Raw genomic sequence first — 25,626 nt, 5'->3', positions numbered from 1 at the left:
GGGGAGCATGAGAGACCAAGGGCAAAGGTTCAGTGAGACAAGGATATGTGCTGCACATCTTTTTTGTTGCATTCCAAGGCTGAAGGCTGGACCAAACTTTCCAGGGGGCAGCCAGTTCAGGGACTGGTCCCTACCAGTGGTGCTCTTCTTCCCAAGTTTGAAGATCTCAGAGTTTGGAGGACTCCAAGCCAGACTAAGACCGTTACATCCTGCTTACCCTTTCCTACCAAATTGGCTCCCTCCCTCAAGCTTACTCTGAGTTGCAATTACTAATTTATTGCCATGTGACAATCATCTCCCAAATGCTTCGGAGACGATGTTTTTTTTGTTTGTTTGTTTTGTTTTTTGAGACAGGGTTTCTCTGTGTAGCCCTGGCTGTCCTGGAACTCACTCTGTAGACCAGGCTGGCCTCGAACTCAGAAATCCACCTGCCTCTGCCTCCCAAGTGCCACCACTGCCCGGCTTGGAGACAATGGTTTTAAAAGGCTCACCTCTAGAGGAACATGGTGGTCTGCTTGAATCCCAGCACTTGAAAGACTTAAGGCTGGGAGTTTGTGAGCTTAAGGCCAGTCTGGTCTACACTGAAACCCTGTTGTACATGGCATCATCCCCTGGGCTCCTGTGTCCATCAGAGACTCTGCTTACTCAGTTGGTTACTCTCCATTGCCTGCCTGAGTGTTCTCTAATCATGGTACCCAGATTCTGAAAACCACTGTCTCAGGGTGCAAGAACCTCAGATCACTTCTGCTGTATCACAGCCCAGGTTCAAGGGGAGGAAACACAGATCCACTCTATCACCGGGAAAAATACCAACACCCTTGCTATCTTTTGTTTGTTTGTTTGTTTGTTTTCAAGACAGGGTTTCTCTGGATAGCCTTGGTTGTTCTAGAACTTGCTCTGTAGACCAGGCTGGCCTCTGCCTCTAGTGCTAGGATTAAAGGTGTGCACTACCACCTCCCAGCTGCTATCTTCTTTTGTTGTTGGCTTGTTTTTTGAGACTGGATCTCACACTATGCAGTTCTGGCTGCCTGGAACTCACTATAGACCAGGCTGAACTTTGCCTGCCTCTGCTTCCTAAGGGATGAGATTAGAGGTATGGCCTCCATCACACCTGACTCTTTTAATTTTAATTAATTGATATTTTTGAGACAGGGTCTCACTATGTAGCCCAGATAGGCCTGGAAGTTGCTAGGTAGACTAAGCTTACCTTTAACTCACAGAGATCTGCCTACCTGTGCTAGGAGCACGAGGATTAAAGGCATGCACCACCATGCCCATGTGAGGGCCGTATCTCTAACTTGTATTTCTTTCACCAATTTAGTAGCTGCTTATTGAGGCCAGGAGCTGGCTGCCAGAGATATGGCAGTGACTGAGACAAGCTGCCTCCTGTGCCCAGAAAAGCTTCCATTCCAGAGTGAGAAATGGATGGGAGCAGAGGAGCCTTGAGATACAGCAATCAAAGATGGGCAGAGGCGTGGGGCCCGAGTTTTGGGAGAAAGCAGAGACCTGGATTTTATGTAAATGTTCCTCCTTTTAAAGGCAAGTCTGTCTCCTCTGCTGCTGGAGGCTCCCCTCCTCTGCTGCCCTCCCACTTTCCCTGGCTTGCCTGTTCCCTCTCTCCTCCTAGATGCCTGCACTGTTTTCACTGCTCACATCCTAAATCCCCTCCTTGTAGCTCCTGCCCCAGAGCATCCAAAGTTGAACTCTTTATGTATCTCATGAACCGGACAGATTCTAGGCAGCTGCTGGAAGGAGGTTGTATGACCTACAGCTAAGCACAGGCTGTTGAGGTTCTCAGCTGAGATCCTGGGCCAATCACTCTAAGGCTGGCCCTGTGAGGACGGGATACCCAAGTCCTCAGGGAATGCAAAAGTGAGATCCCAGTACCCCCATTCTAGGTCAGGACATGCAGATCTGGAAATTGGCCTGAAAGAGATAGGGGGACGCTTTGAGCCACAGCGGTAGGCAGTTCTTCATGCTCCGCTCACTGCCAACTGAGAAAACTCAGGAGGCCGTCAGGAAACCCAGAGGTTTGGTGACAACGATCACCAAACAGCTAGGCCATTCCAGAGGAACACCAAGAAATACTGTGTGGCAAAGGCACCACCCTCCAGCACCCACTGTCCTTACCTCTGACCATTGAAGTTTCTTTCTCCTGACTGGAGTGTCTTAGGTGAGAAGTTTTTGACAGAACTCCTCTAGTGAGGTAGCAGAGACAGATCTAGAAGGGTATACCAGGTCCTGGACCAATTTGGGGTCTAGAGAATCAACACTGACCTCTTTTGGATGAGAATCTAGGATGGAAAAACCATGGGCCAGTCAATTCTGAGGTGGGGATCTTCAATCTCCTAGGCTGTCCGACAGAGGTCTTGCAATGATTGTCTCAGATGCCGCCTGCCTGTGATATCTACTTTCTTCCTCACTTCAGATACCCGTGCTTCAACCCAGGTGGCAAAATATGTGAGGAAGGGCATCATGCCCATTATACCTCTGATCAGCTGAGCCCAGCGTGCTCAGGCATAGCAGGGATTGTTTGTGAAGCATGAGTGTTGGAGCTTTCTGAATTTGCCTGCCCTGGAGCGAATAGCATTGAGGACAAGTAGTTGGATGGCTGGCGTCTCTGATGAAAAAAAAAAAAAAAACCCTGAATCTCAGGCTGTCTATTCACACAAGCCATCTGTCCCAGCATCCTCATCTCAGAACACATCGTAGTCCCAGGTCCACGGACCAGTCTATTGAGCTAGGTTACTGAGCTGGGACACTAAAGACTGGGGCAAGGAACAGTGCCCCGAGAGGACACAGGGTCCTGGTGCTTTACTAGACAGCTGGGGTCCTTGAGCACAGTGCACTGGAGCAAGCTCCTGGGACGCACACCAAAGGCCTTCTTGGGACCTCTTGACCCCGCCCCTGGAGCGACAGGCTTATTTGCATGGCTCCGCCTCAGAGCGACCATTGGCAGCGGTGGCGGGAGGCCGGGCCTGAGTGGCTGCGCCGCCTGTGGGGGACGCGGGGGCGGGGCAGGCACTGAGTGCTGGAGATGCTGCTGCTGCAGCCGCTGCCGCTGCTGCTGCTGCTGCTGCTGCTGCGGGACAGGTTCGGGTCCGAGTCGGTCTTGGCGGGCACGGGGCGTTGGACAACCCGGGACACGGTGGTGGCAGCAGGAGCACACTGAGAACCATGTCCAGGAAGAAGACCTCCAAGAGCAAGGGGGGGAGTGTGCCGGCTACCTCTACGCTGCCCGCCGCCGCCAACGGGCCACGTCTGGCACATCCCAGGACTGCGCGCCCTAGCCCAGAGGCACCGCCCAACGGGCCCCCGCAGTCTGGCCTGCCCTCACTTGGTAGCACTGGAGACTTCTACGACGTTGCTTTCAAGGTGAGCCAGGCACCTCCTCGCCACGCGAGTGCAGCAGGTGGCGTTGGATCCTAGAGTACTGCTGGGGAAGAGTGCAGGGCTGTGCGGACCCTCGGCGCTGAACTGGCACAGCACCTTGCAGCTGGCAAGGGCAGTACCTTACTTACATTGTCACGAGACCCTACGTGCGTGCACGAGCGCGCGCGTACACTCACACACTCACACACGCAACTATTAGACTTGGTCTGGGGTATTCAACAGCTGGCAGGGCCCTACACCCACTCCACCTACTTAAGGCCAAGCAAGGCCAAGTGAGGGGGTCCTGAAAAATCAGATTTCTGAAGCTGTCCCTCTGGGACCTATGGCCCCTACCGGTGCTTCCGTCTCATCAATTCCCATCCATATGCTGCCTTCCCTCACCCCCAGTGGCTGTAAGTCTCCTTTTTCTGGGATAGAGGAGAAAGGGGCCACCCTAGACCAGACCAAAACTGAAGCCTATGTGAATTTGACATCCGAAGGCCGGGCCATCACTGGGTTCTGGAGCATTGGCCTCAGGGATCATGGGGGAGAGAAAGACTAAACTAGACTGCCCCTCAGGCCCACAGCTCATTCCTAGTCCTCTTCACTTCAAAAGCTGACTGACACACCTCTCCCGAGTCTTGCTGCTGAGATTTGTGTCTTTGCTGGAATTCGAAGAAGCCCCTGGTACTGAGTCGCCCCCAACAGGTCTCTTAGGACGTTCCAGCTGCACTCCCATGGCTCTGCTCCCCATAGGCCCCAAATGCTGCCCTCCCAGATCAAACATGTTGTCTATGGAGGAGGGGTAGGTAAGATCCTGGATGGGGACCGCTGTCCTCACTCCCTGTTGAGACTGAGGTGGCATTGTTAGAGGGAGAGGTGACAGGGGACTAACGGGGGCAGAGAAGCTGGGCATCCATGGTATTGGGGACCATGCTGCTGTGTTTCCACTGGCTGTGCTGAACCTACAGGCCTGGAACACTCATCTCCTCCCCCGCCCCTCCCCCTCAGCTCAAGGCAGCCCAGAAGCACCTCTAGGTGGGCAAGGCCCTCAGCTCTAAGCCTGAATCCTCTGATCCTCCTGCCCGCTCTAGGTCATGCTGGTCGGGGATTCTGGTGTCGGGAAGACCTGCCTGCTTGTGCGCTTCAAGGATGGGGCTTTCCTGGCTGGTGCCTTCATCTCCACTGTGGGCATCGACTTCCGGGTGAGAGTACAGGCTGGTGTCCTGAGCTCTGACTGGGTCAGCTGTGCTATGGTCCCTGTACATAGTCTTCCCAGTACCCTTGGCCACTGATTCTCCATCTCCTGAGGTGTTCACAGGCCTGGGGGTTGGAACTTAGCTACCAAACAGCAGCTGCCAGCACCTCAGGGTCCTGGTAGTACCCGCATTCAGCTGAAGCAGTTTTCTCATACCAGGGGTTGATGCTGTGCTGAGAAAGTGACAGCGAGAGAAAATCTAAGGCCTGTTCACTCAAGATCCCTGCCTTTGCGAATGGAAACCTCCTTAGGGTCCCAGGCAGGAGCTTGGGAGCTCTAGCATTAAAGCCCACCCCCACCCCAACCCCTGCCCAGTCTGAATCTCATGTGCCGAGGTGTTGGTGTGTTCTTGGCAAATCCTGAATTTGCATTTTTCTCACTCTTTAATTAGACCCAGTTAGCAGGAGGTTGGGAGGAAGGCCCATTTCTGGAGACAGGAAAAGGGGCTCCCTCCAGTGGGAACTGTTCTTTGTCCTGAATGAGGACTGTAGGTCTCCTTAAGCCCTCTAGGTTATAAGAGTCTAGGGTGAAGTAAAGACTGAAGTGCCAGAGGGAGCAGGAGAGGCATGAGAACAGGGGTCTTCTTGCCTGCCACAGCCTCCCTCTCCTCCTTTTCTTGGTCTGCACCCCTTTTCAGGGTGCAGGGAAGGCAAAGCACCCCCCCTTGCCAGGCAGACGTCTGAGCCTGGTTCCCTGGAGACCTGGAAGCACTGATAGCAAGAAGCTCAGCCTCCTGGAGCTCCAGCCTCTAGTCAACCCTTCTTTGGGGTGATAGGTGGATGGCACTCCTAAAGGGACTGATCTGAAAAACCTGCAGACAGCAAATTCACTAAGATCACCTATTCACCAACCATAGATCTGGGCTCTAGTGGGCATAGTCGAGTCAGACAAGCATGAACTCTGTCCCATGGGAAATGGGTGTCCCAGTGGCGGGGTGGTGGGGGAGGGATAGAATTAGCCTCTCCAGGTAGGGTGTAGTTCTCAATGTACACAGTAGCTCAAGTTGAAGGTGCTCCTAAGGTAATTCCTGTCTTTAAGCAGGAAGCGTACTAATAGTGCTACACTTTTGGCAAACAGGAACTGTGTTATGACCTGGTGTGTATGTGCTTGTGTTGATAACAAGGGCCCAGGGTTGGTGCTGGAGGCACTGGCAGGGAGTATCAGGCATTTGCTAGGAGCCTCTGATTTTAAGCAGAAATGTGACCTTAAGTTCTCAGAGGAGAGACTCAGGAGGTGCAGTAGGAATGGGATGGGATGGTATGGGTGTGTGTGTGTGTGTGTCCTGTAACTTTGAACTGAATAGTGCAAAGTTCATCCATGGCTTCCATTACTGCCTTTCCTACTTCAACCAGAGGATGGCAGGCATTCTTAGTAGTGCTGGCTCCTTCTGTTTCAGAATAAAGTTCTGGATGTGGATGGCATGAAGGTGAAGCTGCAGGTGAGGTTACAGGAGTGTGGGGCTAGAGACACAAGGGAGAGGTTGGGCAGTATGACCAGTGCCTATTGCCACAGATCTGGGACACAGCTGGTCAGGAGCGGTTCCGAAGTGTCACCCATGCCTACTACCGCGATGCTCATGGTAAGCCCAGACATGGGGGCGGTGGCAAGCAGGCACACTATGGGACATCCCGTGACTAATAGGGTGTGGGTAGTGAGGAGTCTCTGGGCCCCAGGGACGTCCTCACTGCTTTCTGTATCCAGCACTGTTGCTGCTCTACGACATCACCAACAAAGACTCCTTCGACAACATGCAGGTCAGTGGCCTTGGCCGGGGGAACAAACCAAGACTAAATGCCATCAGGAGCCCCAGAGTCCTGCTACCCAATAGGGAGGATAGACCTGATGAACCCCTCGTCTCATGGTTGCCAGGTTAATGGCTAACTCAACGGGCCTGGGTGGCACTTGGCTCCATTAGCAGGACCACCTGAATATGGGCTAGAAAAGCCAATCAGGTGACAGGATCAGCCCTGAGACTGGCCCTAGCTTTCCCTATACAGGCCTGGTTGACAGAGATCCAGGAATATGCCCAGCAGGACGTGGTGCTCATGCTGCTGGGGAACAAGGTGGGAATCTGGGCCTGTCCTCTTCAGCCTGGCCCCACAGAGCATGCCATGCAGCACTGGCATTAATGAGACTCCTGTGCCCGGGCCAGGTTGACTCTACTCAAGAACGTGTGGTAAAGAGGGAAGATGGGGAGAAATTAGCCAAGGTGAGTCAAAACAGGGAGGGTGGTGAGGGTGTTCGTGAGATTGTGACACTTGGGCTGCCCCCCACATGCCCAGCACCCAGCTGGCAGTAGCTATTTGCAGGAGTATGGACTACCTTTCATGGAGACCAGCGCCAAGACTGGCCTCAATGTGGACTTAGCTTTTACAGCCATAGCAAAGTAAGTCCTGGTTAATGAACAGAAACACTACCCTCGCACTCAAGTGGGCTACCTTGTGCTATATTATCTATCTCTCCTCCCCCATTGCTCTTCAGGGAGCTGAAACAAAGATCAGCCAAGGCTCCCAGCGAGCCCCACTTCAGGCTACATGACTATGTGGAAAGGGAGGGCCGAGGGGTCTCCTGCTGTCGACTCTGAACCTTGCTGAAACTCAGTTCCACTCTGGAGGAAGCAGCTCTGCCTTTGAAAGTTGTCTGGGGGTCTACAGACTTGACCTCAGAGGATGGATGCCCTAGTGTCTTCCTTTCCTAGACATCCTAGGCTAATGCTCTTACCCCCTTTGCCCCAGTGGCCACCAGAAATGGTCTTGAAGCATACAAACCATGTCATGGCGCGTTGCTGCCCTCTTCTGGGCACCATCAGCAGCGAGGACAGCAATATACAATGGCGCCTCTTTAGGAAAAGCCATGCTATTGCACACTGCTTAGGCAGGACCCCACCCAGGACTGAAGGCTAGGTCAATCATCTATCGTCCACGTGTTGGGCTGCTTATTACTCACTAAGAGGCTCTGATGTAGGGAACTACAGGAAGATCGGGATAGAACCCAGTTACCATTTAGCAGGCTGGCCCAGTCCTCTCCACCTTGTACTAAAGTCACCAAACCACAAATGTTGAGTGAAAACCTGTCCTCAAAGTCCCTATTAATAAAGGTGTTTCTGGAGTTTGTGTCATCTGTGGAAAACTACCTTCTGGGGCAAAAAGAATGGCTTAGTGGGGGTAAAGGCACTACTTTCCCGCAAGTCTGCTGGAGTACCAGCCCCAGAACTAACCTGGTGAAACACACAGGTGCAGCAGACACCCTCACCAAAACTCCCACAGGAATTGTTGACTATCAAGATTAGGGTGCCCCAACCTATTCCTGAAGTAGTACTGGCTCACCCTAGACTAGAAATGATACAAACCGAAGGTCTTAGTCGAACCTCTTTGCAGACCCGCGTGAAGACAAACCAAGGCCTCTACGGCATTGTGCTGCTAACAGCACACGAAATAATGACGTCTGGAACCACAGCAAGGTTACACTTTCGCTTTATTGCTAAAAAACTCAGATACACAGATGCCCAGCTTACCAGCCAACACTCGTTGGGTCTCTAGATGCAGCTGATTCAACAAGCTCTGAAAAAAAAAAAAAATCAAACAACATAGACATAAATCTTCACTTTAACTTTTCATTCAAAACCCATCCAATCAATGACGTTGCACCCAAGCCTCAGTCTTGTAATGTAATCAGACTGCACCTGCAGTTTTCATACGAGGTGTCAGAAGTTAATTCATCACAGGCTTCGGGTTGCAAAGGGAAGCCAGGCTCAACTCGTTCTTACCTGCAAAACGGGAGTAAGAAGATAAATGGGAAAGGGATAAATCCTTAGGACGAAAGCCCTTCAGCTATAGAGGAACTTGAACACGCAGTTGAGAATTCCATTCGGCGGCCACTACTCAGAAAGCGTTCCTTACAAAACAAGGGCGACAGAAAGTGCGTACACTCTCTCCCGGAAAGAACGCCTGCTCTCGGGGCTCAAGCGTTTATAGAACTGCCCCTTATGTGATTGGGCCATCTCTGAGGAAGTGCCCGCCTTCTTCCACTGCTGATATGCTCCACAAGCTATCCTGCAGCTTCCACCAATTGTATCGTGGATTTTGTTTTGGAGGCGGTATCTTGGGTAGCGCGAATATCCTCCCGGTTGTAGAGCCATTTGAGTCCATGAGTGACGAGCCCAGTTAGCCAATCAAATTCCGACCTGAAATATAGAGTGATTCTGAAGCCACCAATCTGGTCCTTCAGTGTAGAGGTCGCCGGAAGTCGTAGTTTAGGAAGCGCAAAGCGTGAAGCAGCCCCCAGAGTTCCTGAATTCCGTGAACTACAAGTTCCGACATGCACAGCGCCCCAGGACTTCCGGCTCCTGTATCCTGTACCTTTCCCGGCCGCGGGCCGAGAGGGGCAAGATGATGCCGGAGGGTGTAGCCGCTGCTCCCAGGCGGCTTCGGGCGGGTGAGTGAGCGCGCGGAGCACCGGACCTGGGGCTCCTTCTTCTGGGGAGTGTGGTGGGGCGCGAGCTGGTTACGGGAGCGTCGCGAGCGGTCGTGGGCCTAGTCTGGGGGGCGGGACTGAGACAGCTGGGGTCTCAGCCTCTGTAAGTCCTCCTGACTCTCAGTAGATCCGTCTGTCACTCCTTCCCTTCGCTCTCTATTTCGTTCTCTCTGCACTCCTACGTTTTTTGAGCGCTGCCTGTGGCAAGCAGTATCCTAGGCTCTGGAGAGTCGGCGGAGAACTGGATTCCAAACTGATAAGCTCATCTGGTACGCGGTTTTGAGACAGATCATTCTGCCTCTAGGGTCCTATGCATTGTACGCAGTTTAGCAGCATTTCTGGGTTTGTTCCCTGAATGGTAGTAATACCCACAGCCCTGTTTTGTTACGACAAAAATGTCTCAAGACTTTGGTAAATGTCTCCTTTTGGCAACTCACCTGCAGTATTGTTACTCTAAGAGGAGCTCGAGACTGACAAAAAGTTAACTGTGATAAGTATTACGGGGGAAAAAACTGAACACGGATAGTGTTGGGCGTTCTTAAATCTTTGGTAGGGAGCCCTACAGTTAGCCAAAGACCTGATGGAGAAGCAGTCAGTCTTGAGACATTGAGGGAAGAGCTTTACAGACAGAGGGAGTCAGAGGGATAGAGGCCCTGTGAGAAAGGGCTTGAAGCAAGCCAGCAAGCACTAACAAGTGATGGGTGAGGTTAAGAGGCAGATCAGGGCAAAGTCTGGTATGTGTAATGATTTATGATTCAAGTGAGATAGTGAGGAAGCTGGATCAGCGTCTTCTAAGCCTCACTAGAGGCCAGTTGTCCCTAGATTCTTTGGAGGCAGGCCAACATGATGGGATGAGGCTGAGGTCTAGCGATATCTGCCACTTCAGTCTCTTTTCCCCTCCCCTTTCTGCCTCTCCCCCTGCACACACAGGCTCATTCCTTTGTAGACTGTTGGCCTTGCTCATCAGTCTTCTTTGGACCTCTCCATGTTCCAGATACTTTTCCTGAGGGTCTTTGTGGCAGGCGTTGCTTCAGTCATAAAGACACTCCTGAAGATACTCCATACATTCATGTTTCTCTGTGGAAACTCAAGACCCTGTACCCTGAGGTCCTAAATCTATTTGCAGCTGTCTCTTCAGGAAATGAGAACGACTATGTACAGCCTGACTAAGGTGACCACAGACTAGGAAGGAGTGGCCAAGAGTATTGCCCAAATCCGAGAAGTTCCTTGATGTAAGTTCTTGTAGCTGTACATCAGAGTCTTTCTGGAAATGAACGGGAAAGATCAGGGTGTTTAGTTGTGATCTGAGGCTTACACAATAGAAACAAATAGAAACCCTTCCCCCCGGCTGGCTTCTAGTTCCTCAGGGGTCAGATTGAACAGTCTTTGGGGGTATCCCTATTCTAAGCACCCAGAGGGTATACATCTTGGATGAAGCAATGCCTGGTGTGGAAAATAGGAAGAAGGTGCAGCTGAAGCTCTCTCTGATAGCTTCTTTCAGACTTGGATCCAGTAAAATGTTTTATAGTGAGTCTCCTTCAAGTTCAAGCAACTTATCCAGTTATTCCTCTCTTGAATCTGGCCAGAACGTGTAGGCAGTTTAGTCTCTGTGATGGGCTTCCTGGCTCAACTCAGAAGGGACTAACTTGAGGGTACAGTGGGGCTCCTAGTTTACTGATAGCAATGGAGTGGCAGAAGGAACAAAGTTTGTGTGCCCACAAACTAGACTGTGGGCCAACGTTTGGCCTTTTTCAGCAGCCACTCCAGTCTCTCAGAGCCATTGCTATTGCTGTATCCATTACCTTAGTTATCTCTGATAGCTCCTTTTAAACTTGGAATTATTTTTCAATGCTTTATAGTGAGAAATACAGTCTCCTTCAAGGTCAAGCAACTTATTCAGTTATTCCTCTCTTGAATGGTCAAAGTAGAATTTGCACCTAGGTCTGTCTGAGTCTAGAGCCCATGGTCATAATTACTCTGCCATAAGTGCCATATGTGTGAAGTGCCAGCCTGTGCCTGCTTTTAAGAACTGTCAGCTGGTTGTATCTTGCTAAGGACAGGGTACCCTTAAATCTGGTCTTACCATCAAGTGGGCACCCAACACTCTATCAGATCTCTGACTGGCCTGTTAGGGAGAAACGCCCATCCTTCAACAGATACTCTTAGTATCCCCTGAATGCCAGTCCTAGGGAAGAGTAATATGACTTAAAGAAAACAGACTATTCAGGCTGCGCTGATGATGTAGGGCTTGATGCTTCTTGGAAGTCCCAAGCAGAAGAGGGGCACAGTATAGAAGCCAAGAAATCAGGCCATCCAGTCCCAAGAGATCCAAGGGAGATGCCTGTTGTGTGGGATGGGGCTGGATAGGTCTCTGCTCTATATTCTGTCTGGCCCTGGACTTTAGTGATTTCCCAAAGCTTCTGTGGTGTGGGACGAAGCATACACAAAGGGGTCAAAGCCACTTGAGAAGTAGCTCTCTGGACCTGCTACCACAAGTTTGACACCAGTTGGACTTGTTTGAGACGGCAGGGCACTGGAGTGGGATGACATATATCTCAGAGTGCTCTTCCTGTCTACTCAGATCTGGCTACTCTCTTCCCCTCTGCTCTTCTAGACAAAGAAAGCCCGATTCCTATACCACAGTCATGGCAAATGAATGCTAGTGAGCTGATGCTAGGGCCACTGGCAGCAGGGGGATTGACGGTCACTGAACTCCGAAGGGGTTCGGGGTTCAGCCTGGGCAGGCAAGGTACAGAGGCTGGATATGGGGCGTAAGGAGGGAGCAGAACACTGGGAAGGAGAAGCAAGTTAAGGGACCCCCGCTGACCAGTTGGGATTGTGGATGTAGACAGTAGGAAAACTGAGGATAGAGGCCGAGCTGGGAGGGAAGGAGGCAGGCAAACAGGGTTCTTTCTGCCCAGGGTTTTTAGAGATTCTGGGAGATCTTAAAGTCTGAGGTGAGCAAAGGCACTCTGGAGACCTTGGCTGTAATACCCTGCCTGCTTGGGATGGAAAAGATGTGCTTAAGAGGACATTCAAGGGAACGGCCAGGGGAAATGCATGTAGCTTTGTTATGGCAACCAAGTTTGTTTCTATAGGATTTGGCAGCCAGATCTGGTTTTGAGCCCCGGGGGAGCTGTGGTAGGGGCTGGATATTCTTCAGGCCCCTGCACTGGCTTCCTCGTACTAGGAGATATGCTTGGAACTCTGGCAAGTATGACCAGAGGGTGCTCTGGCTGGAGTCCAGCCTGTTGGCCACCCACAGTTCAGGCTGAAGCCTTGAGCTGCATGTCTACTGGTGACAGCCAAGATAGGTAGTGCCCTCCTCCGTGAATGGTGTGTGTGTGTGTGTGTGTGTGTGTGTGTGTGTGTGTGTCTGTCTGTCTGTCTGTCTGTCTGTCTGTCTGTCTGTCTGTCCTCCAAGACAGAGTATCACTGTATATCCCAGGTTGGCCTTAGAGCAATCCCGCCTCAGGTTCTCAAACTTTTTGTCTTTAAAAAGACCAAATCTTGGGACTGGAGAGATAGCTCAGTGTTTAAGAGTACATGGTTCATGCCTTTAATCCCAGCACTTGGGAGGCAGAGGCAGGCAGATTTCTGAGTTCGAGGCCAGCCTGGTCTTCAGAGTGAGTTCCAGGACAGCCAGGGCTACACAGAGAAACCATGTCTCGAAAAACAACAACAACAACAAAAACAACCAAAAAAACCCAAAAACCAAAAAAAAAAAAAGCAGAAACAAAGAGTACGTGCTCTTACAGAGGACCCAGGTCAGTTCTCAACACCTACATGGCAGCTCACAGCTGTTTATAACTCTAGCTCACGGGATCCAGTGCTCTCTTTTGGCCTCTGTGTGAGTACTGTGTGTTTATGGTGCACATACATACATGTAGGCAAAAACAGTGACACACATAAAATTAGATAAATAAATCTTAAAAAGAAAAAGACTGTCAAGGGATTGGTTAAGAGAGCACTTCCTGCTTTAGCAACAGTCTGAATTTGAGTTCCTAGTGTTCACATTATGTAGCTCACAACCACTTAAAACTCTGACTCTAGGAGATCCAGCTCTCCTTCTGGTTTCTGTAGGTACCAGCACACATGCACACTAACACACACACACACATATGCACCTTTTTTTTTTTCTTCTTTTTAAGATAAATCTTGGGAGAACTGGAGAGTTGGCTCAGTGGATAAGAGCACTCATTGGAAAAGTGGGATTGACTCCCAGCTCCTACATAGAGGTGTAGCATCTTCTAAAATACCAGACACACATGAAGGCAGAACACTTGTATACATAAAATAATAAAAATAAATCTAAAAAAAGATGTCTTTGTCTGGGGAAATGGCTCAGCATATAAGGGCACTTGCCCTCAAGCCTGATAACCTGAGATTTGAGGTCAGTCCCTGGTACCCATATGACTTGAGGAAGAGAACAAACTCCCACATGTGTGCCATAGCATCATAGCATATATGTGCACATGTGCGTACACACACACACACACACACACACACACACACACGACACACACACGTGCGCGCGCTCTAAGTAAATAAATAGGTAAATAAGTGTCATCTTGTTGTGGGATAGATCAGTGTGTAAGTGTGCTTGTTGCCAAGCATGGCAACCTGCATGGAAGGAGAGAACCTACTTCTACAGTTTGCTTTCTGACCAATACACACTTGTGGTAGGGACTGTGGTACATATATATACTGATGCACACACAGAGAAAAGTAAGTGGGAAAAGAAGCTGAAAAAGGAAAAAAGTAAAATGAGAAGTAATATTTGGTCGCCAGCTGCAGTGCTTTATGCCTGCCTTCCCAGCCTGTGGACATTGAAGCAGGAAGATCATTAGCATGAAACCAGCTTGAGGTATAGTGAGACTGTCTTAAAGGCATTTTTAGGCTGGGCAGTGGGAGCGCATGTATTTAATCCCAGCACTCGGGAGGTAGAGACAGGTAGATCTCTGAGCTCAAGGCCAGCCTGGTCTACAGAGTGAGTTCCAGGACAGCCAGGACTACACAGAGAAACCCTGTCTTGAAAAACCATAAAAGAAAAAAAATGTGAAAGAATCCTGTTTCTTAGGGGCTTATATGTTCTGGGCTTCACAGATAAGCAGGTAGTCTTGGACTTGGGAGAGGGAAGAGGGCTATATGGCAAATCCTGGCTTAGCTCACTGCCCGTAGCTCTCTTCTAGCTTGAGAATGGGTTGCCGTCTTTGTGGAAAGCTGTCCCTCTACCCTGGGAATTAGAGGATAGGAGAGATCAGCTTCCAGGACACATAACCCCAAAGGAGTTCCCACTGAGGTGAGCAGCTTTCTGCCAGAGATGCTCAGCTGCTGGGTTTGGCTTGTGTGATATTTTCCCTGCTGTCTGGGGCCTGCCCCCACCAGCTGCTGAATCCTGTTATTGTAAAGCTTAGGCCCTGAAGACCTGACCTTCAGTGTGCTACTCAATCCTGTTGAGGGTGAGGGCCTACCTTGTGAGGTGTTTTTTTTTTTTTTTTCAAGACAGGGTTTCTCTGCGTATCCCTGCTGTCCTGGAACTTACTCTGTAGAGACCTGGCTGGCCTCGAACTCAGAAATCCGCCTGCCTCTGCCTCCCAAGTGCTGGGATTAAAGGTGTGCGCCACCACTGCCCGGCGTGAGGTGTTTTTTTAAAGACTTATTTATTTTATATATATGACTGCACTATAACTGTACAGATGGTTGTGAGCCTTCGTGTGGTTGTTAGGAATTGAATTTAGGACCTCTGCTTACTCCAATCGGCCCCGCTTGCTCAGTCCCTGCTTACTCCAGCCCAAAGATTTATTTATTCTTATACATAAGTACACTGTACCTGTCTTCAGACGCACCAGAAGAGGGCGTCAGATCTCATTATGGGTAGTTGTGAGCTACCATGTGGTTGCTGGGATTTGAACTTAGGACCTTTGAAAAAGCAGTCAGTGCTCTTATCCGCTGAGCCATCTTGCCAGCCCTACCTTGTGGATTTTGCACAAGTTGGAGCTCTGGCTAGTCCATCTTGGCTCCCTGAAGAGGGCTGAGCCCATGTGAATTGGGAATCTGCTTCCCGCTTTTCCAGTTCATTTGGCTCTGTGCTTCCTCTCAGGCTGGTTCTGGTCCCCTATACTGGCTCTATAGGCTGGCTGCTGATTTTTGTTGTCATGTGTACTTTTTCTTATAATAGAGCAAGGCCTAACCAGGCACTGTGTTCCTGGGCTCTCAGGCCAGAGTAACAGGTGCTAGGAAACAACTCTATAGAATGTAGGTCTGTCTATGACTCTTTTTTTTTTTTTTTTTTTTTTTTTTTTTTTTTTTTTTTTTTTTTTTTTTTTGGTTTTTTTGAGATAGGGTTTCTCTGTGTAGCCCTGGCTGTCCTGAAACTCACTCTGTAGACCAGGCTGGCCTCGAACTCAGAAATCTGCCTGTCTCTGCCTCCCAAGTGCTGGGATCAAAGGCATGCGCCACCACTGCCTGCTGTCTGACTCTTAATACCACCCTGTGAGCCCACTTCCCAGGTTCATCCAAAGGGTTAAACCTTTCACACTTATAGAGCAAGCCCTGAATGAAACCCCCAGTTTTAGGCTGGCTGAACGTCCCTTGGACGGAACAATAGGTGTCGCACTAGGAGGGCACCACTGTTCAACAAGCAAGCTTTGTTTAAAGCCCAAGAGCTCCCTGCAAGGAAGAGGGTCACAATCACTCTCACTCTCACGAGGCTACCTAGCGATTCATCCATTCATCCTTGTTCGCTTCTTTGACGAACAAGACCCTGATAGGCTGTCAAGAACCTTCCTCCTCAGGATGGGGACTGCTGGGGGAGAGGGGCAGAAGAGTGCAGGGTGACCCTCAGGCACAGTCACAATGTCTCCTCTGCACTTGTCTTTCCCTACAGAGTCCAGTCTAAAGCACACAGAGCCAAGCCCTAGAGTCATAGTTGAGCCTTCCGGTGTCTGGTGGTATTGAGGCTGGTGTAATGGAAGGGAGGAAGTGCGTAATACCAGAGATTCTCTGGCTCACATTGGCAACTGTTGTGGCAGCTCAGTGTCATGAGGCTAAGGTCAGGAAGAGGTAGGCTTTTGCCTGCCTTTAAAGAGTTCCACTTACCTGTACTTGAGGGTGTTTAGAGTGACAGGTGGCAAGTTCCTGACCATGCCAATCACAGAGGCAGGAACTACCCTGGTTCGTGAAGTGGGGTGGGGGGTTGCAATTGCAGGGGATAGCTGAAGAGGTAGGTGAGGCCTGCGGAGTAAAAGGAAAGGACCAAGGGTTAGCAGGGTTGCAGACAGGGTGGGAGCCAGTCCTTCCTCAAAGCCCTGTGGTTGGAGCTAAACAAGTCTGAGAAAATCAGGACACACTTTGTGGCCTTCCAGTGTTTGTGTGGAAGAGACAGTGCCAGGAGGGCCTAATAGAGAACGTGGCACACCCGCCATTCTTAGGGTCTTGGGATAGAAACCGTCCCACCGTGATCTGGGGCCTGGCCTTAGCACCTGATCCACCTTGACCCTTCTGGAGCTCTCTCTCTTCCTGTCCCTTCTCTGTCCTCGAGGGCCTTGGCACACACCAGGCTACCATGTGGTGTGGTCCTGGCCTGTGGAATGGGTACTCCAGTGCCATGGCTCCCTAGAAGGTGGTTTCAGAAGCTCCACTTAATCCATGAGCCTGAAAACCCCATGTTGCTTATTTGTTGAACAATGGTGACCTAGCACTGCCCTTGCGGAATCCTGAGACTAAGGCCTTCCTTAGCGGATGCCTTCTGACAATGCTATATCCCTACACATCTACAGCTGTCATGTCACAGAGTGGGTGTTGTCCTGGACCCGTCCTGAGTATGACCTACTAACTGGGTCTCTTTTAATCTTCCCTTCCATGTAGATGCCACATGCCTACCCTTTCTCCTGACCCTCTCTTCTGGGCTGAACAGGGACACTGGCCCTTGTATGCTGCCATTATCCCCCTGCTACCCTAGCTCCTGCATGGCACAGTTATTATGGGTGATCTCCATCGGTTCAGTTCTAGGGTTTATCTTTTTCCTGTGACCTGCCCTGTATGACCAGATCTGGGAGACAGGAGCAAGTGACTGCCCATCGGTTCTTTGTGGTCCCGGCTGGGTCCTGATAGCCTGTGCGATGGCAGAGAACACATGTTCTCTGGTGGGTTCCCATATGACTAAGTCTTGGTGTGTGTGCTACACCTTAGGCCCAGTCTAATGGATAGGTAGAAAATGAGACTTAGTCATAGGGACATTTGACCTGCCAAGAAGTAGGGCTTGTAGTGACCAGCTATGATCAAGATCAGAGGATTAGCCAACACTGATGGGATTTTTCATTTCAGGGATAGAGTTAGTTGGCTTCCTCAACAGGTTCAGGCCTGAAGGGATGGTACCACTCAAAATCAACTGTACCTGGAGCCTTTGCCACCTGATAGGGTGGCAGGAAGGCCCTTGCCCACTGTGGATCTACTAATGTGGCATTAGAGGCAGGAAGAAGTTAAGACTTTCTCTGAGATGGACTGGCCAGAAGTCTACCAGGTGGGGAAGCTTTGCTAACTTGCAGGAACCCAGGATGCCACCTCTAAACCCCCTCAATTGTGTTCTTCCCATAGGGGACACTGCCCAAGGAACCTGGATGCCTCTCTAGAGCATGAGCTCAGCCAAGAGTGCCCGCTACAACCTCTTCTCTGGGGGCCCTGCCAACCTTCCCTCCTCAGACAGCAGTGGGGTAGGTGAGGGCCTGCCCTTTGCATACCACACCCCAGGCCCAGCATCCTGTGTGTGTGTGTGTGTATACATATATGTATATGTATACACATAACTTGCCACTGAGGACAGAGCTACAGCCAGTCCTCTTCCTCCTTGGAGGGTCCCTCAGGATAGCCTGTGCCTATTGATGGTGTGTCCCTGCACATGTACGCAGGTGGGCCACCAGCAGGTCAGCATGTCAGCATGTGTGACCCTGTGGATATTGCATGAAGCCTTTTTCATTGTCTTAGACCAGGATGGAAACGACCTTTGGGCCGACCTTTTCGACCGTCACCACCATCACCAAAGGTGAGCCTGACCAGGAAGAATCTACTCTACTGGGATCTAGGGACACTTCCTGGTAGGGTGGTCTCCTGGCTCCTTTCTGTTTCTTCCTGTGTCTCAGTCTCCAGCTAGACAAGAGTTAGGCAGTCCTGTTCCTGTGCCTCACCATTATTATTAGTGCCCTCTCTTCTTCCCAAAAACTTGCCCACCCCCTCTGGGGGGGCAGTCTTGACCTTCCTGGCACCACTAGTTATATCTCTATCTTATTATAGTGACCCCCGCCTCAGCCCAGCCATGGCTTCTAGTGTCCAAGGGTGTGAGTGGCACAGCATCTTTTCTCAGGTGGGATCGGGTGTCATCAGACATTGTGCTTCACAAGATCATAGCATAGGGTGGGACCGCGGTGCAGCATCCATATTGAAGGCTAGGGAGGGGCCAGGGTTCTGGGACATACTGTTCTGCTTTTCAGTGCTCACTCCACTGCAGGAGTGCACCAGCTACTAATTGGTTTTTTAATTGCCTTCCCATGGCTGAAGGCACGGGGCCACCAGGTGCACAGCAGTGTCTTTTATTCCTGGATGACCTGAGAAGGCTCTGAAAGGGCCTCTTTTCCCACACCTGTACCCGGAAGGCCATTGCTTAACAATTCATATACCTTCAGAGACAACACAATGTCTGTCACCTTGTTGAGGGTTCCAGAGTCAAAATGGCATGTGGTCTGCTTTACCCTGGTTTCTGGCAACTAGGCAGCAATGTACCAGTCCTTGCCTCATCTGGCCCTTCTTGTTACAGATGGAGAAACTGAGGCCTAGTCACAGGATAGGCAGTCATATTCCTAATCTTTTTTTTTTTTTTTTTTTTTTTTTTTTTTTTTTTTTTTTTTGGTTTTTCGAGACAGGGTTTTTCTGTATAGCCCTGGCTGTCCTGGAACTCTGTAGACCAGGCTGGCCTCGAACTCAGAAATCCAAGTGCCTCTGCCTCCCAAGTGCTGGGATTAAAGGCATGCGCCACCACTGCCTGGCATATTCCTAATCTTGAGTGGAGGTCTTTAGGGTTCTAGTTGCTATGACATCTGAATCTGTTCTAACCTGTGCTGGTTATAGCCTGTCCCTAGTGCTGTAGCCTTAAAGGGTCTATGAGATGGTTTTCTGGTTCCCACATGGACCCTTGACCTTTCATTTTTGGGGAACCTCTGCTTTCTGGCCTAGGCTGGGCAGGGCATTCTACAGGCAAGAGGAGGGAGACCAAAATTCTAGCCACAGCTTCTGATTCTGGTCCTGCTAGGGAGGACTAAGGAGACTAGGGAGGACTAAGGAGGACCTAGACTAGCCATGAATTAGCTGAGGTCCTTCAGTCTCTGTGTCACAGTTTCCTCTTCTAGAAGTTCAACCTGGCAGAATTACTTTAAAGATCAAAGGGAAGCCCCCAAGTGACCCACCCTAGAAAGATGCCAGGCCACTCATGTACTATTTGGGGTTGATTCTGTGCCCAGCTAGGCATAGAGGGCCCCTTGTTGGGCTGAAGAATAGAACCTTATGGGGGCTCTGAGAGAGAGGTCTTAGTTGGGTTTGGTGGTGCTTGCCTATAATCCTAGCAATTGGGAGGTAGAGGCAGGAAAGTAGTGTGTTTGAGGTAACCCTGAGCAATATAGGGAGATTCTGTTTCCCTACATTAATCCCAGCCCTTTGGGAAGCAGAGAGAGGTCGATCTCTGAGTTCCAGGTCTCAAAAAGCCAAATTCAACAAGAACTGAATCTCAGTGGTTAAAAGCACTGGCTTTTCTTCCAGAGGACCGAAGTTCAATTCCCACATGGTATTTCATAGCAATCTTTAACTGCAATTCTAGGAGATCCGATGCTGTTTTCTAGCTTCCATGGGTATCAGGGACATAAGTGGTGCACAGACATACATGCAGGTAAAACACTCATACATATAAAATTAAAAAAAAAAAAAAAAAAACAAAGGCTGGGGATCGGCATGAGCCAAGACCCGGGTTCTCTACACCAAAGGAAGGAAATACATTTAAGTCTTCTGTTGGTAAGCAGGGTAGGGCAGCTGCAGTCCATTCTCGTCTACAGGTCCAGTCTGATGAGCCAGGGGCATACTGCTGGCACTGGTTTTACCTTGGAAGACAATCCTGGATAACCATGTCCCAGGCTAGTACAGGGAGGCTGAGAGCCAGAGACAATCTGAAGGGTTCATAGACAAAGGCACTGCCAGCTGTCTCCATCACTTCAGCCTCTTCCTCTACTGACGGCCATGTCACTTAGCCCTTCCCCTCTATTTTCAGCAGCTGATGGGACCAGCACATACAAACAGCATCGGAGGACACCTTCCTCTTCTAGCACCCTTGCCTATTCGCCACGGGATGAGGAGGACGGCATGGTAGGTCTCCACGATGCAGGAGCCTAGTGTAATTCCCAACTTCCTACCAGGCCCTCCTCCAGGAGGCCCAGGTCCAGGAGGAGTGGCGGGAGAGCAGAGAGTTGGGCTGGTGAGGCCCCTTGACGTCTGAGCACTTGTTGCACTCCTGAACCTATGCAGAGGCTCCTGTGGCTGAGTGGTGCCAGTTTGTGAGGCTGTGCTTTAGGGTGTGGCCCTGAAGGCCAGTGTCAGGCAGTTTGGGCTCTATCTTAAGTGAGGTGGAAGCCACAAAAGGTGCACTCGGGTGAGTCTGCCAGTGGGACAGAGGATGACTCTCAGGACCAAAGTCCTTGCTCAAGGGCAGAGGAACCAGGCTTCTTTTTTTTTCTTTCTTTTTTTCTTTTTTTTTTGTTTTTCGTTTTTTGTTTTTTATTTTTTGTATTTTTGAGACATGGTTTCTCTGTGTAGCCCTGGCTGTCCTGGAACTCACTCTGTAGACCAGGCTGGCCTCGAACTCAGAAATCCACCTGCCTCTGCCTCCCAAGTGCTGGGATTAAAGGCGTGCGCCACCACCGCCTGGCTTTTTTTTTCTTTTTAAAGTTTTATTTATTGTATGTGAGTATACTGACGCTGTCTTCAGACACACCAGAAGAGGGGCATCAGATCTCATTACAGATGGTTATGAGCCACCATGTGGTTGCTGGGATTTGAACTCAGGACCTCTGGAAGAGCAGTCAGTGCTCTTAACTGCTGAGCCATCTCTCTAGCCCCCTTCCCTTGTCTTTTTGCTTTTTGTGTGTGTGGTTTTTTTTTGTTGTTGTTGTTGTTTTTATTTGTTTGAGTCAGGATCTTTATGTAGTCCTCATTATCCTGGAACTCACCATATAAACCAGGCTGTCCTTGAATTCACAGAGATCTGTCTTTCTCTGTCTCTGGAGAGTTGGGATTAAAGGAATGTGCCAGCAGGCCCAACCTCTTTTTTCCCTTTTTTTTTTTTTAATAGATTTATTTATTTATTTAATGTGTATGAGTACACTGTAGCTGTGAGCCATCATGTGGCTGCTGGGAATTGAACTCCAGCCCCGCTTGCTCCGGCATAATACACTGTAACTGTCTTTAGACACACCAGAAAAGGACATCAGATCTCATTACAGGTAGTTGTGAGTCACCATGTGGTTGCTGGGATTTGAACTCGGGACCTTTGGAAGAGCAGTCAGTGCTCTTAACCTCTGAGCCATCTCTCCAGCCCCTTTTTCCCTTTCAGTAGGAAGATAAATGCTGAGTAGGCATATTACGGGCCAGGCGCTGCCCTGGGCCTAAGAATGGATCAGATATGTGGTCCCCACGCCCCACAGCTTCACTTTTCAGTCTCCACACAGCTCCTGATTGCAGCCTAGGCCTTGGAAGTGGATTCAATGTGATTCTGACAGGTTACAGTAACTTTAGACATGTCCTAGAATCTTCTGTTTGCTGTGGGACATTGGGCAGCTGTGCCCACCCCACCCCACTGACTGGCCTCAAGTGCTGTGCTTGAGGTGGGAGCCTGAGAGCTGCGCCAGCCAGTAGGCAGAAAGGAGAGTGCAGCTCTGTATTGGCTTCTGCCTGCCATTGCTGCCTGTGGGGATGTTTGACCCACTTCCTTTAACTTTACCCTCTGGGTCTTACATGACAATCCCATGTAAGATGTAACTTGGAACATCATAAGGAGAGATGAGCACTACCCTGGTGAGTGAAGTATGTACCCAGTCTCTGTCTCCTGTTTAGGGATACCCAGAACTGGGATAGGCTATGTCCCTATCCCATGGTCCCCTTCCCTGTTCTGGGCACAGGCTCGGGAGAGGCAGATGGGCCTAGGCATTGGGTCCTGCATGGGAGAACTATGACAGCAGTACTCTTGAATACTGTGCTTCTCTCCCCTACGACCTCATCAAAGGTTGCTCCCTTTAGGTCCCAGGAGGCTAGGTCAGCCTCTGGTAAAAACATTCCTGTTATTACAGTGAACCTCTCTGGCTGGGTCGAGTGTCTCTTGGACGCAAAAGCAGCTCAGCCCATGGGCACCTCTCCTTGACCAGGCTTCTACACTTTTCTGTTCAGTAATCTGTGGTCTTAGCTGCCCCAGGATTGGCTGGTAGATGCAGCCTCTCTGCAGCCCACATTCCCTCACGGGAAGCAGGAAGAAGCCCGAGCATGTCCTGTAAAATTGAATAGCAGGAAATCTCTCCATTTACACAAAGAAAGTTGGCAGACAAGAACGGGCAGCCCAGTACCAAAGGCCAGGGCTGGCCACCAAAGGCAGCTGGATTGAGGCCATACCAGCCTCCCACACACAATCCACAGCCTGGTGGGCTTGCTGGAAGTGGGGTGGCTTAGGGGCACCCCTGCCTCCACAGGGCTCAACCCCCTGATAGGCTGCCTCCATCTGTGCAGCCCCCTATCAACACTCCTCGCCGCTCTGACTCGGCCATCTCTGTCCGCTCCCTACACTCCGAGTCCAGCATGTCCCTGCGCTCCACATTCTCGCTGCCTGAGGAGGAGGAGGAACCGGTAGGTATGGTAGGCTTGGCAGGAGTCATCTTCCAGGGTTGTCACTGCTGTGGTGGCATGGGGCACTTTTACCCTCAGACTGCACCAACAAAGCTCACATTGGAGGTAGGTCAGACCCGATTAGGGCCTCTAGTCCATGTTGAAATCTCCGACTCATGTGGGGGGCTGCCTGGAGATGACTTGTGGGTAGGTGGGGCAGATAGGTTGCTTTGCTAGTCTGTAAGCCAGGAGGAGAGGCCAGTAAGGCTGTCTGAGACTGTGCAGATGCTGTTTGTGCGGTTTCTCACTGCTTACAGCCTGCCCCTGAACCACACCCCTTGCTTTAGCTCCTTGGTCCTCTCATGGCTCTCTCTAGTCAACAGTGCCGGTGGACAGCCCTGGGCAGGGTGGACATGTGGTGGCGTGGGTAGTTCATGTTACTGAAGGTCTGATCCTGAAGCACCACAGCGGCACTCCTGGCCCACGTCCTGACGATTTTGCTCTACTCTGTCTAGGAGCCATTGGTCTTCGCCGAGCAGCCCTCAGTAAAACTGTGTTGCCAGCTCTGCTGCAGTGTGTTCAAGGACCCTGTGATCACTACATGTGGGGTAAGGTCATAGGCATGCAGACTCCCCTGAGCGCCTCCTCTCCCCCTTCCCTGTGACTTCCTAGGACCTTAGCCCTTGCTCATCCTCCTAAGCTGGCTGTCCAGCGAGAGCTCTGCAGTGGTGTGGGACGGTATGAGCTCTGGGCGACCACTGACCTTGACTGGAGGGAAGACAGTTGCAGCTGTCCCCAAGTCCACTTTTTGTCCCCACAGCACACCTTCTGCAGACGATGCGCCTTGAAGTCAGGTAGGTGTGTGCCTCCCATCCAGATCTGTGAGATTGGTGGGTAATTCCACCCTGCTATTTCCCAGGCAGCCAGCAGAGGCCACTGGTTTCTTAGCCAGGCATGTGTGGCCTCTCCCAGGGCTTGAAAAGTGTTGCAAGGCTCAAGCCTGGCAGAGGACCTAAACAGCAAAGCAGACCCCTAATTCCTGGTGTCTTAAGAATCAGAGCCTTGGCCGTGGTGGCCGTGGTGGCCATGGGCCAGGTCCCAGAGTGAGGGCTTGGGCTCCAACAGATGCTGTTGTCCCTGGCCGTCCCTGCTTCTCCACACCCAGCTGGCTGTCCTTGTGCCCTCTGGGAGGTCTGCTGTGCAGCTCTTCCTGCACCAGCACCTTGGGGCAGTTGAAAGAGTAGGCAAGGCACCCGGTGGGCTTCTCTCCACCTGTGGCGCCATTGCATGTCCCTTCTCGGGACATGGCTTCCCACTGGGCAAAGCTGCCAGGGAGAGAGGTGGCTGGGTAGGTGGTAGGCTCAACATGTCCTCCTCTCCCAGAGAAGTGTCCTGTGGACAATGCCAAGCTGACAGTGGTGGTGAACAACATTGCAGTAGCTGAGCAGATTGGAGAGCTTTTCATACACTGTCGGCATGGCTGCCATGCAGCAGGCACTGGGAAGCCCGGTGCCTTTGAGGTGGACCCAAGAGGCTGCCCCTTCACCATCAAGCTTAGTGCCCGGAAGGACCACGAGAGTAGTTGTGACTACAGGCCTGTGCGCTGCCCCAACAACCCCAGCTGCCCACCCCTTCTCAAGATGAATCTCGAGGCCCACCTGAAAGAATGCGAGCACATCAAGTGTCCCCACTCTAAGTACGGGTGAGTGGGTGGGGGCGGGGGTTGGTGGGTCTGTGTTCCTAGGCTGAGGGCTTCTGGGAGCTGATGCCTGGGACATGCTCCAGAGCCAGAAACCACACCGGTAGCTGCCATCACAGCCCATATCCAGGTGCCCAGGAGAACACAGAGAGGGCTGAACAGGTTGGAAGTGGGGTAGCAGGGAAGGTGGGGAAAGGGGCATAGATTTGAACAAATGGCTGGAATGGGTGTGGAGGGGAAGCAGGATCCTACCCAGCTGTTCGGAGCAGGGAGGCTGGTGATGGGCAGACATTTTATTCTTAGGGAAGGAGGGATCCTTGAAGCATTCTGGAGGTATAAGAGTTCACTGGTGCCATGTCCTGATTGCTGGGTACTGGAGGTCAGGAAGGTTGCTGATGGGGGGGTAATGGACATGACCATGATGACTCTAGAGAGATTTAATGGGGTCAGGGATGCTTAAGGGGTCAGTCCTGCCAGTCAGGCAGGTGGGCAGCTGTGCTGTTCCCCCAGGTGCACATTTATTGGGAATCAGGACACCTATGAGACACACTTAGAAACATGCCGCTTCGAGGGCCTGAAGGAGTTCCTGCAGCAGACCGATGACCGCTTCCACGAGATGCATGTGGCGCTGGCCCAAAAGGACCAGGAGATTGCCTTCCTGCGGTCCATGCTGGGCAAACTCTCAGAGAAGATTGACCAACTGGAGAAGAGCCTTGAGCTTAAGTTTGACGTCCTGGATGAGAACCAGAGCAAGCTCAGTGAGGACCTCATGGAATTCCGGAGGGATGCATCCATGTTGAATGATGAGCTGTCTCACATCAATGCACGCCTGAACATGGGTATCCTCGGATCCTATGACCCTCAGCAGATCTTCAAGTGCAAAGGGACCTTTGTGGGACACCAGGGCCCTGTCTGGTGT

At 51.0% G+C, this 25,626-nt stretch overlaps 2 protein-coding genes, 1 long non-coding RNA gene and 1 other non-coding gene across 16 annotated transcripts in view; 2 read left to right on the top strand and 2 right to left on the bottom strand.

Moving 5' to 3' along the window:
- The first annotated feature begins 2,857 nt into the window (after window positions 1–2,857).
- On the top strand, window positions 2,858–7,738 carry Rab26 (RAB26, member RAS oncogene family). Of its 4 annotated transcripts, none has more exons than XM_031351149.1 (9): window positions 2,858–3,375; window positions 4,467–4,577; window positions 6,027–6,068; window positions 6,143–6,209; window positions 6,332–6,384; window positions 6,628–6,693; window positions 6,783–6,839; window positions 6,940–7,016; window positions 7,112–7,738. In XM_031351149.1, the coding sequence occupies exons 1-9, from the start codon at window positions 3,178–3,180 to the stop codon at window positions 7,212–7,214; spliced, it is 774 nt and encodes a 257-aa protein (XP_031207009.1). In that variant the 5' UTR covers window positions 2,858–3,177; the 3' UTR covers window positions 7,215–7,738. The 4 variants fall into 4 exon arrangements, with proteins under 4 accessions (XP_031207009.1, XP_031207010.1, XP_031207007.1 ...); XM_031351150.1 differs by having other exon boundaries at window positions 2,962–3,375; window positions 6,920–7,016; window positions 7,112–7,208; XM_031351147.1 differs by having other exon boundaries at window positions 2,962–3,375; window positions 6,304–6,384; window positions 6,628–6,839.
- A 348-nt stretch (window positions 7,739–8,086) lies between these two features.
- LOC116076984 lies at window positions 8,087–15,311 on the bottom strand. 2 transcript variants are annotated; one of them, XR_004113148.1, is made up of 3 exons: window positions 15,079–15,311; window positions 8,397–10,367; window positions 8,087–8,190 (listed from the first exon to the last, which is right to left on the bottom strand). It is a non-coding gene; the product is annotated as an uncharacterized LOC116076984 (long non-coding RNA). The 2 variants fall into 2 exon arrangements; XR_004113149.1 differs by lacking the exon at window positions 15,079–15,311 and adding an exon at window positions 14,937–14,987.
- On the bottom strand, window positions 8,280–8,357 carry LOC116079409. Its single transcript, XR_004113962.1, has one exon. It is a non-coding gene; the product is annotated as a small nucleolar RNA SNORD60 (small nucleolar RNA).
- Window positions 8,925–25,626, top strand: part of Traf7 (TNF receptor associated factor 7) — a 19,397-nt gene continuing 2,695 nt past the window's right edge. Inside the window, exons 1-9 of one of the 9 annotated variants that reach the window (XM_031351139.1) lie at window positions 8,925–9,064; window positions 17,702–17,817; window positions 18,089–18,146; window positions 20,412–20,506; window positions 22,913–23,029; window positions 23,524–23,616; window positions 23,829–23,862; window positions 24,392–24,704; window positions 25,218–25,622. In XM_031351139.1, the coding sequence (XP_031206999.1) occupies window positions 17,740–17,817; window positions 18,089–18,146; window positions 20,412–20,506; window positions 22,913–23,029; window positions 23,524–23,616; window positions 23,829–23,862; window positions 24,392–24,704; window positions 25,218–25,622 (1,193 nt within the window). In that variant the 5' untranslated portion in view covers window positions 8,925–9,064; window positions 17,702–17,739. Of the gene's footprint in view, window positions 9,065–17,701; window positions 17,822–18,012; window positions 18,147–20,411; window positions 20,507–22,875; window positions 23,030–23,523; window positions 23,617–23,828; window positions 23,863–24,391; window positions 24,711–25,217; window positions 25,623–25,626 lie in introns of those variants that run through there. The other 8 variants (XM_031351138.1, XM_031351137.1, XM_031351140.1 and 5 more) reach the window with 8 other exon arrangements.

The sequence above is a fragment of the Mastomys coucha genome, unplaced genomic scaffold, assembly GCF_008632895.1.
Source record: "Mastomys coucha isolate ucsf_1 unplaced genomic scaffold, UCSF_Mcou_1 pScaffold5, whole genome shotgun sequence".
In the NCBI taxonomy this organism is placed as follows: domain Eukaryota; kingdom Metazoa; phylum Chordata; class Mammalia; order Rodentia; family Muridae; genus Mastomys; species Mastomys coucha.
This window is presented reverse-complemented; position numbering and strand designations above follow the sequence as displayed.